At 41.9% G+C, this 11,733-nt stretch overlaps 1 protein-coding gene across 1 annotated transcript in view; it reads left to right on the forward strand.

Moving 5' to 3' along the window:
* The window catches only part of usp9 (ubiquitin specific peptidase 9), a 244,275-nt gene extending 232,904 nt beyond the window's left edge, over window positions 1–11,371 (forward strand). Inside the window, exons 41-42 of the mRNA XM_086007397.1 lie at window positions 116–211; window positions 9,573–11,371. Of these exons, the coding sequence (XP_085863523.1) occupies window positions 116–211; window positions 9,573–9,707 (231 nt within the window). The 3' untranslated portion in view covers window positions 9,708–11,371. The remainder of the gene's footprint in view (window positions 1–115; window positions 212–9,572) is intronic.
* Window positions 11,372–11,733: the final 362 nt, after the last annotated feature.

Below are 11,733 nucleotides of genomic sequence, written 5' to 3' on the forward strand. Positions count from 1 at the left end.
CTCTCTTGTTCAGCATCTGTTTTTGCACTGTAAAACGTACTCAAGCAGCTTCCTGTACATGAGCACTATAGACAGTTTTGTTCCTACTTGCTTAGTTAATTTGTTGACATTTTAGGAGCCAGATGATCAAGATGCACCAGATGATCATGATTCTTCCCCACCAGAAGATGCTCCTTTATACCCTCATTCACCAAACTCCCAGTATCAACAGGTAAGACTTCTGACTTTCACTGCCCTATTATGTTTTTTGCTTGTTGTGCTTGGTTTAAAAAAAATCCTAATACATTAAATCTGTCAGCAAACTTTTGGCATGATAAAGAGGCATAGTCCAATCCTAAAATTCCCTATGAATAAATGTTACAGCGCTGTGGCACTTTCTTGCTCTAGGTGTATTTTTAAGTAAGATATTGGAAATTAGATAAACTTACTGAGATACTGTTTTGAAACCACATTTGAGACATATTCCAAATCTCATTTGGGGAGAAAAAAGATGAGAGTTTAATTGCATCTAACAACATAACTGGTGCATCACTTCTGTTTACCAACTGCCAGGGATAGAAAATGTTCATTTTTAGTCATTTAGGAATTCCGTTTCATATCGAGAGTAAATTGCGATATATAGCACCGAATAGGATTTTATGGCTTTTGTTTTCATTTTGACTTTTGAAGTGAACTTGACAAGTAATTTCCTCATCTTTGTTGAATCTAATAAGAATTGAAGGGTGTACAATGAAGCATGGCTACATTGGTCCATGTGTGTAAATATGTACTTGACTGTACAAATTTTTTGTCTTATAATTCTCCTGTGAAGCACCTTGGGATGTTTTACTACGTTAAAGGTGCTATATAAATACTTGTTGTTGAGCACTAATTTGTCGCTTTGTGAGGTTATTCATCAGTTACTTCATGTAAGTTGAAGTGGTAAGTTGCAACTTAGTTTAATGTACCCACAAGCCCCAGAAAGACTTTGATTTTTGTGTACACCTCATCTAACTGCTTTCTGAACAATTTGTGCTGCTTTCGTGCACCAGAACCCCTTTGTCCTACCTTGCTGGGGAATTACAGACCAGTTAGCCAGTAGTAGGGAGAATGCTAGAATCTATTACAAGGACGTGCTAACAGGGCACTTAGAAAATAATAATAGAATTGGGCAGAGTCAACACGATTTATGAAAGGGAAATAGTGTTCGACAAATCTGTTAGAATTATTTGAGGTTGTAACTAGCAGAATAGATCAGGGGGAACCAGTGGATGTGGTGTATTTGGATTTTCAGAAGGCATTGGATAAGATGCCACACGAGAGGTTATTAAACAAACGGGAAACTGTTCAACCTCCGTCGCCTCCAGTCCCGATCCAAGGTCGTCCCATCCTCTGTCGTCGAATTACAGTATGCAGACGATGCTTGCGTCTGCGCTCACTCGGAGGTCGAACTCCAAACCATCATAAACACCTTTACCGAAGCATACGAGAGCATAGGCCTTGCACTAAACATCCATAAGACAAAGGTCCTCTACCAACTTGTCCCCACCACTCGGTGCTGCCCCCCGATTATCAAAATCCACGACAAGGCCTTGGACATCGTGGACCACTTTCCATACCTTGGGAGCCTACTGTCAACAAGGGCAGATGTCGACGGCGAAGTCCAACACCGCCTGCAGTGTGCCAGCGCAGCCTTCTGTCGCCTGAGGAAGTGTATGTTTGAAGACCAGGACCTCAAACCTGGCACTAAGCTCATGGTCTACAGGGCAGCAGTGATACCTGCCCTGCTGTATGCCTCAGAGACATGGACCATGTACAGCAGGCACTTCAAAGCACTGGAGAGGTACCACCAACGCTGCCTCCGCAAGATCCTGCAAATCCATTGGCAGGATAGGCGCACCAACGTTAGTGTTCTTGCTCAGGCCAACATCCCCAGCGTCGAAGCTTTGACCACGCTCAGTCAGCTCCGATGGACGGGTCACATTGTTTGCATGCCCGATACAAGACTCCCAAAACAAGCGCTCTACTCTGAGCTCCAGCACGGCAAGAGAGCCCCAGGTGGGCAGAGGAAATGCTTCAAGGACACCCTCAAAGCCTACTTGAAAAAGTGCAACTTCCCCACCGACACCTGGGAATCCCTGACTGAAGACCGCACAAAGTGGAGGAGAAGCATCCGGGAAGGCGCCGAACATCTCGAGTCTCTTCACCGGGAGCAAGCGGAAGCCAAGCGCAAGGAGCGCACGTCAACCCAAGCACCCCACCCACCCGCCCCTTCAACCACCGTCTGCCCCCACCTGTGACAGAGACTGTAGGTCCTGCATTGGACTAATCAGCCACCTGCGAGCTCATTTTTAATGTGGAAGCAAGTCATCCTCGGTTCCAAGGGACTGCCTAAGAAGAAGTAGTATTAAACAAAATTAGGGCTCGTGGGATTGGGGGTAATATACCAGCATGGATTGAGGATTGGATAACAGACAGAAAAAAGAGAGTAGGAATAAACGGGTCATTTTCAGGTTGGCAGGCTGTATCTAGTGGGGTACCGCAGGGATCAGTGCTTGGCTCTCAGCTATTCACAATCTACATCAATGATTTGGATGAGGGCACCAAATGTAATTGTATCAAAGTTTGCTGATCATACAAAGCTGGGTGGGAATGTAAGTTGTGAGGAGGGTGCAAGGTGGCTTCAAGGGGATATGGACAGGCTAAGTGAGTGGGCAAGAATATGGCAAATGGAATATAACGTGGAGAAATGTGAAGTTATCCACTTTGGTAGGAAAAATAGAAAAGCAGAGTATTTTTTAAATGGAGAGAGATTGGGATATGTTGGTGTTCAGAGGGACTTGGGTGTCCTTGTACACGAATCACTGAAAGTTAACATGCAGGTACAGCAAGCAATTAGGAAAGCAAATGGTATGTTGGCCTTTATTACAAGAGGATTTGAGTATAAGAGTAAAGACGTCTTGCTGCAATTATATACTGCACTGGTGAGACCACACCTGGACTATTGTGTACAGTTTTGGTCTCCTTACCGAAGGAAGGATATACTTGCTGTAAAGGGAGTGCAACGAAGGTTCACCAGACTGGTTCCTGGGATGGGAGTATTGTCCTATGAGGAGAGATCAAGTAGACTAGGCCTATATTCTCTAGAGTTTAGAAGAATGAGAGGTGATCTCATTGAAACATACAAAATTCTTACAGGGCTTGACAGGGTAGATGCAGGGACGATGTTTCCCCTGGCTGGGGAGTCTAGAACCAGGGGTCACAGTCAGAATAAGGGGCCAGCCATTTAGGACTGAGATGAGAAATGTCTTCATTCAGAGGGTGGTGAATCTTTGGAATTCTCTACCCCAGAGGGCTGTGGAGACTCAGTCGTTGAGTATTTTCAAGGCAGAGATTGATAGATTTTTGAATATTAAGGGAACCAAGGGATGTGGGGATAGTTTAGGAAAGTGGAGATGAGGTAGGTCAGCCATGATCTTATTGAATGGCGGAGCAGGCTCGAAGGGCCAAATGGTCGTCTACTGCTCCTATTTTCTTATGTTCTAATCCTGCAGGTACAGAACAGAGCTAAGTGGCATAAGTACGCAAACGGCATTGAAGTTATTTTTCACTGAAAACTTTTATTTTATTCCCCTATTTTCTCCCCTCCCCTTCCCTTTTTAAGTATTCTTGATCCAAACCTGTTTAAAAGGATTGTCCCCAGACCTCCTCTGCCACTGTTTAATAATTAGTTGTGCGAGAGTGACCCACTGATCTATCCTATTTGGAAGAAAGAATTTGACTTGCATTTGCCATTTCCATTGCATGGTACAGTTGGTTTGGGGATTGAGCATACCACCCCGGTGCTCCAAATATTTTGTTTTGCTTAACTTCATGTTCTTGATGACACTAGGGGAAAAATTTGAGAGGCTTGTTCAAATCATATCTTTGTGTTAGAGACGATGGAACTTAAAACAATATTTTTTCCTTGACACTGAGTTATGAGAATTACAATGGAAAAGTGACAATTCAATATTAATATAAATGTTGATACACTACCATTTTAATCATTAACCATGTGTATTTTTCTAAATATTTGTCATTATATTTCACAGTAATTAAAAAAAATTAGATCCAATTTTAAATCCAATCAATGTTAGCCACCCTGAAGTATATCCAGTAGATATAGATCCATGCTATGTACAATTACTTGGCCAGCAGGGACCTAAAGCCATCTTTGGTTGTTGCTTTGAAGAGCCTCCTTGTGTTTTGCTTCAAAGGAATATTAGTCATGGCTTGAATACAGGTTGCCTGGCCCTCATTTCAGCATTGAATGATGCAGCGACTCCTATTTGGAGAAAGATTATTGAAAATATGAGTGTGCTGAGAACATTTGTAGCATCTCCAGTAATAGCTGACTCAATTCGTGTAGAGTTAACCAAACTCAAAGTGCACAATTCCTGATGTGAATGATTCAGTTCCATACTTTGTGGCATGTTTACCTCATACAAGGTGCTTTTTATATCTGAAACAACCATGGATGAAGCAACCCAAGTGTTAAGTTTCTCTCCTCCAAAAACAACTTGCTTTTATATAGCCTCTTTAACGTAGAAAAAGTCCCAAAACATTTCAAAGAGGCATAATCAAGCCCAGCTGATAATTGGACCAGGGCACACAGATGTGATTCAAGCTGGATTTTAAAGAAATACATTTTGTGCTTTTTTTTTTGGTATTTCCGTTATAAATTGCAATCTTCATATTTTTAATGGAAATGGCTTGTGTAACTTAACACTAATTACACTCTCCTGCCAGTGGTGGTGTTGCAGCACCTCATTTGCAAGGAGGGTGTAATTTATGAGCCATTTCCATCCTAAATGTGGACATAGGAATTTATAATGGAGAAAGCTGATGGGACGTGCACGCAGAGGTAATATTTTTAATGTATTACAACGACTACTTGCATTTATATAGCACCTTTAACATAGGAAAACATCCCAAGGTACTTCATGGGTGCATAATCGGACAAAAATTTGACACCGAGCCAAAGGAGGAGAAACTGTACTAGGATGAGTGACTATTGGCTTGGTTAAAGAGGTCGATTTTAAGGAGGGTTGTAAATGAGGAGAGGGGTGCAGAGGTTTAAGGAAGGAATTCCCGACCTTGGGGCCTAAACGGCTGCAAGCATAGCTGCCAATGGTTGGGTGAAGTGAGTGGGTGATGCAGAAGAAGCCAGAGTTGGAGGAGGTCACAGAGATAGGATGGGACAATGCCATGGAGGGATTTGAACACTTGGATGAGAGTTTTAAAATCGTTGTGTTCGTGGACCGGAGGCCAGTGTAGGTCAGTGAGCACAGGGGTTATGGATGAATGGGACATGGTGCAGATTAGGATACGGAAGAGGAAGTGAGAAGGAGGGGAAGGGAATGAGCAGGATGAGTCAAATAGCAGAAAATTGCTATGGAGATGGTGGCAAGGTTGGAAGGGATGACCAGAAAGTGGGTGAGAGAAAGGGCAGGCGGAGATTGTCCAATTGTCTGGGGGTTGTAATTTTATTCAGTGGGGGGTCCTAGTTGAAAAGGGTCGAAACACTAGGAAAGCTTAAAATATATTTTAATTTTGGAAACGTTATAGGGTGACACACGAATGTAAAAGTTAACCACTGGAAAATCAAGATGACTGCCAGCTGTCACAGAAAGCTACTCACCAGTCACCCACAATTGCACAATTAGTTTGGCAAGTTTGCGTACGTAGTTTCCTTCATAAATGTAGATCTAAAAAATTATATTGTGAAAACAATCATGACAACAGGAAATGTATATAGATGTACGATTTTTAATATAGAGCTACCTATATGTTAGATTAAACATCTTGCAGCTATAACAAAAATCTTACAAAGCTGCCTGTGTGAAGGAAAGAAAGACTTGCATTTATATAACACCTTTCACGACCACCAGACTTCTCAAAGTGCTTTACAGCCAATGAATTACTTTTGAAGTGGAGTCACTGTTGTAATGTGGGAAATGCAGCAGCCAATTTGCGCACAGCAAGCTCCCACAAACGGTGATGTGATAATGACCAGATAATCTGTTTTTGTTGTGTAGATTGAGGGATAAATATTGGACAGGATACCGGGGATAACTCCCTGCTCTTCTTCGAAATAGTGCCATGAGATCTTTTATGTCCACCTGAGAAAGCAGACAGGGCCTCGGTTTAACGTCTCATCTGAAAGACGGCACCTCCAACAGTGCAGCACACCCTTAGCACTGCACTGGAGTCTCAGCCTAGATTTATGTGCTCAAGTCCCTGCATTGGGACTTGAACCCACAACCTTCTGACTCAGAGGCGAGTGTGCTACCCACTGAGCCGCAGCTGACACTTGTCGTGCTGTAATTTTACACTTCTGCCAGTGCCGGCCTTACAGAATCTCAGTTTTGGATCTCCGCTCCAACCAACTCTACTTTTTTGCATCCCAAGTTGCCATAAATTTTGCTATTTATAAATAATATCTAAGTTTTATGTAAAAATCAGGGCAGAATGTATGATTTCAAATGAGATTGAATTATGTCTGCATACCTTGGTCCAATTATCCCAACCCTCGAACCCCACTTCACTTGAAGACTACACTTGGTCTTGAATCTTCTTGCGCAGCACCACAGAAGATGCTGTGTGTAGGTATAGTTGTCATAATTTGTAATTGTACAAGTTGGCCACTTGTTGGCATTGTGAACCAAATCGGAGTTGTTTCTCCCTGCTTCGATGCCATCTTGATTTTTTTTTTTACGTGATTTTTCCTGTCGGGTAAGTTGGTTTTAAACTTTAACTTTTAAACTTGGATATTTTTGGTATTAAATATTAAAGATATTCATTCCTTTTAGGTTTTCATGTCTTATTACTGGGAATTGCTCCTCCGTTAAATCTGCTATGCCTTACTCTTCTTTCTCCCCCCCTGGCCTGTTTCACCTGACTAGCAGCTAGGTTCCCTAAGCCGTTATCAGTTTTGGAAGCTTATTCTCGGCTGCTATGGGGAGGGTTATCTTAAATATAGCTAAGTTGGTGAAATATTTGCAGTCATTACAGGCCCTCGCTCATTGGTACTTCAGCAGCCCATCCTAAGCCACTTGCTTGCTGATCAGCTGCTCTGGCTCACTGTGCAAATTATATATTCAAGTCAACAGTCTCTTGGTCGTGGCTGATCCCCATCCCCACTGGTCAACGTTTTGTTGGCCTGTTAGCTGCTGCCGTTCCTACTGCTACTTTGTGCAAAGGTGCTTGGCTCGGACAGGGGCGCTGTCGTCTTTAACTAACCACTTGGAAGCGGACTTCACAAGCAGCACTGCATAGCTACCTTTTTTTTTAAACATTTGCCCTGCCCCTCTTCCCCCCTAATTTCTCATCTTTCTCCACCATCCCCTAACTTTCCCTATCTTCTTCCCCCAAATGTTTCCTCTATTCTTCCTCCCCAACCTTCTCTCTCCTCTCCCCAATCTTCCCTATCTGCAATCCTCCCCATCTTTCCCTTTTCTCTCCTCCTCCAATGTTTTCTTGCTTCTCTTCCCCTCTTCCTCCCCCCTCCCAATTTCCCCCTCTTATCTCTCCCCTCCGCCCCCCCCCACCCACCTCCTTCCTGATCTCCTCCCCACCCCAAAATACCTCCAGTTTCACGCTAGCCAGGTTTGCCATACTGGTGTCACTGCTTTCACCAGTGCTGCCAATTCCTCCGGCCTTTATTTCTCTCTCCCCTCTTTCCCCCCAACCCAGAACAACCAACAACCAGGCCCCTTACTAGGCGCTACCTTTTTTCTCATTTCCCCTCCCCCAGCTTCTAACCTTACTCAACCTTTCTCTCCTCCAGGCCTTTAACCCTCCCTTGCATTCCCTCCAGCAACCTTTAGCCCTGCTGTTTATTCCTCCATCTTCCATCATCATCTGATTCTGGCTCTCCTGCCCTCCAGCATCGCAGCCCTCCTTCAGCCCTGTTATTCCTCTTTTTCCATCTGATTCACCTGAAGAGTGCACAATCTCAACTCCTTGTGTGCAATGTCATAGGAGATTGACTAGTAAAAAAAAATGCCAAGGTTTTTGCAGCGCACACTTCCTGACCACAAGCCTGTCATGGTTTTGAGTAATGCTTTCTATGTCATAATTTAGGACCGCTTTCTGATGAAGTTGTTTATTTTTAAGAACTGTTAAGCATTGTCCTTTAAAAGGTGGCGAGTGTACTAATGTATGCCATCACTGTTTACTTGCCTCAGTTGATAGCACACTGCCTTTAAGTCAGAAGGTATTGTGTTTAACCTCCACTACAAGCTTGAGCACATATTCTAGGCTGACACCTTAGTGAAGTAATGAGGGAGTTTTGTACCGTCAGAAGCGGTTGAGACATGAAGCCAAGGCCCTGTCTGCATTCTCAGATGGACATGATATGCTTGGCACTATTGAAAGAAGAGCAGGGCATTCTCTTGGTGTCCCAGCTAACATTCCTCCCTCAACCAAAGCAGATTATCTGGTCCATTTGCTGTTCGTGGGACCTTGTGCACAAATTGACTGCATTTGGCTTCATAACAGTAGTGACTGCACTTCAAAAAAGTAATCCATTGGTTCTAAAGTGTTTTGGAAGGATGTGATAAAATACTATATAAATGCAAGTTCCTTCTTTACTATGGTGTTGCAAGATGTAGATGCAAGTTTGTGATTCTTCTCCGAGTTTGTCGTTACAGCTATGTCATTGGGGGATGCTTCTGTGCACTTCCCTCATGTAGATTTGAGAAACTGAGCAATTCCAGGGTACATTTAACCGTGGAAGTGGGTGTCTTGCACATCCACTCGGGCTGGAAATGGTATAGACAGGCCTAAAGAGAATTTTTTTTTAAATGAGCTAGAGTTTAAAAAAAATGTATTTCTTCATTCTGCTTCTTTCACACACTAAGATTGTGGAAAATGTATATCACTGAGTGAAGGACACCCTACCAGGTAAGAAGAAAGAAATGTGCCTTTCACTACCTCAGGATGTCCCAGAGTGCTAAAACTCCCTGGTCAGGTCGTCTTCGAGAAGTGCCATGGGATCTTCGATGTCCACCTCAGAGGGCAGACGGGGCCTCGGTTTAATGTCTCATCCGAAAGACAGCACCTTCAGAGATGTAGCATTCCCTCAGTACTGCACTGAAGTGTCAGCCCTAGATTGTGTTCTAAGTCTCTGGTTTTGGGATCAAGCCCTACTCCAAATAGACTATCATAAGTTATTTTGCCCATCGCTTTACCTTAAAGGTTATTTCCAAAAGACAAAGATGGCAATGTACCTTGTGCTGAATATATTATCCCTATTGTGTTCCAGTCTGTACAAGAACAGGATGGATTGATTTGAATTTTTATTCCTCCTCTTTTCTTCTCATCCGTCTTCCTTTCACCTGTGAGAAAGTGAACTGCTGTGCTGTATACCTTCCCCAACAATCCAAATGAGATTGGGAACTTTGTCACAGTGCACATTACATCAGCATTATGTGCTATTGCACTACTTTGCTTACTGATTTAGTTTTATTTAAACCTATTCTGAATGTTACTTTTCATGCACTGCCACACAAAATATGCAACCTCCTTAATCTTTTTTTGATTCACAGAATAACCATGTGCATGGTCAGCCATACACCGGCCCAGTGGCGCACCATATGAACAACCCTCAGCGAACAGGTCAGCGAGCACAAGAAAATTGGGAAGGCAGCGAAGACATTCCCGCATCACAGGCAAAAGATTAACTTGCAGATAATTCTCCAATGTACCTGATAAAGACACTGGCTCAAGCACATGCCCAGGCCTTACAGTTCAACCTTCTCTGGGTCCGTCTACACCAGTGAAAGAAATACCTTTTTAAAAAAAAACTGTCCAACCTGGAGTGGAGAGAGTCTATTCACTGTCTGCCCTGCAGAGCAATGCTGTTGACATATAACCTGCCTGCAGTGGAAAAGTGTATAGTGTTTTGTAATAAATGGCCTGATGCTAATGTATAAATGGCAAGGTGTATATAGTATATTAATGTTTGACTGTTAAATCCTCAGCGATGCTGATTTGCTTGAGGAGTGTTGCAGACCTACAAAACACACAAAATCTAATCTTTGCTTTATCAGCTGTGCTCAGCGTTGAGGGTTATCTGCCTAATGGCAGTGTGGATCAGATTATTTTCGAAATACATGGCCATGTCAACCAGACAAAAAAAAACATGTTAACTCATGCCACCGGAGTTGCTTTTACTTTGGGTTATTTGATGGTGACTTTTTAACATTTGGTTGATGTGGGACAATGGTGATGTAATGTTGATCTGGAACTCTTTTTCATTGCCTTTTTTCATTCTGGTATTAGTTGAATCATTTTGAAGCTCTAGTTATGCTGTAACATTTAGCATGGCTTCACATCCGATTAGTGTAGCCAATGAAAAAAGATGATCCTAATGACAGCAGTTTTTTAATCCCTGAGCAACAAATGCTCTGCTCAGAGCTTTTTCTTTTTTGTTACACCTTGATGGTTCAATTGGAGAAAAATGTGAGTATAAGTGGCTTTCAATTGCACATATATTCAAATCTAATATTTGGCAGTCTATGGGTGGGATAAAGGATTATTAGTTTTGAATTATAGGAATTTAAAGGAAAAAAAATATATGCAACAGTTGCTATGCCAGGATGCCTGGAGCATAATAGACAGTACTCGGTGTGCTTGTTTTATTTCCTTGGTAGAGCTTACTTAGATTAACTTCTAAACTTCCCTCCTACTGCAGCCCAGTGAAGTAGAAGTAAATAAAGATGTACATGACTGCCACTGTGGGGGCAGCTCGCTAGTTTGTTGCATTCACAATTCTACTTGAAAGCAAGAAATTGTCATAGCTCCTTGCCCATCCTGTCGACCTAATTCAGATATAAGCAGGGTTGTAATTTTAAGAAAAACTGCTGGTTAGTCATGATTCTTGCAGGATTCTCAATTCCAAAACTAGCCTTTTGTTTATGGATTTTGAGGAAATCATCAGTAAATACTGTATTTAAAAAAGAAAAAAATTGGTAACTTGAATGTGTATTTTTTGGAATTTGTCTCAAACCAAATACCCCTGCAAAACAGACTCAACCCACCCTATTATATTTAAATATTTTGCAGTTTTATTTTATAGAAATTATTTTGCTGAATTCAAAAAAAAAGAACATGAATTAAAAGGAACATTTTGTCCTGTGTTCTTATTTAAAAAAAGAAAAAAATGACTGTGCGGAGTTCCATGCCAAGTTTTGCTGGCTTTTGTTTTGGCCATGACCTGGCGTTGAATTCTGAAACTACAGTCGCACTGTGACCTTTCACTTGGTATTTTTTTGTGCACAGAGGTATACTTACAACTAAACTCCCCCTAGCAACAATAAAGAAATTGAATTATTGACACAGTGAACATTTTGTCTGTCATTTCATTTGTCAATGTGCTGAATTTCTGAAGGGTGTGTAAACCTTAAGAATTAAACTGTAGTGAATTGTGGGAATTTGTAAGGACAACAACCACAACCTTCGGAATATGTGCTCTTTGACATTATTTAAATAGTTCCTAAAATTTCTAAGCAAGCCAAAACAAAATTTTGAAGGACACAGTTTTAGCAGTGGAATACCACAAATGCATTCTCTATAGTAAGCTTTTAATACGATTGAGATTTGACATTATAATTGTATGATGGTAGTATGGAGTAATGTGAATGTTACGACCTCTGATGGATGTTTACTTCCCCAGTTGAGATGAGTGTAAATGTCTACAATTCTGTT

This window comes from Somniosus microcephalus, chromosome 14 (genome assembly GCF_052327205.1).
Source record: "Somniosus microcephalus isolate GS21.2 chromosome 14, FLI_Smic_1.0, whole genome shotgun sequence".
In the NCBI taxonomy this organism is placed as follows: Eukaryota; Metazoa; Chordata; class Chondrichthyes; order Squaliformes; family Somniosidae; genus Somniosus; species Somniosus microcephalus.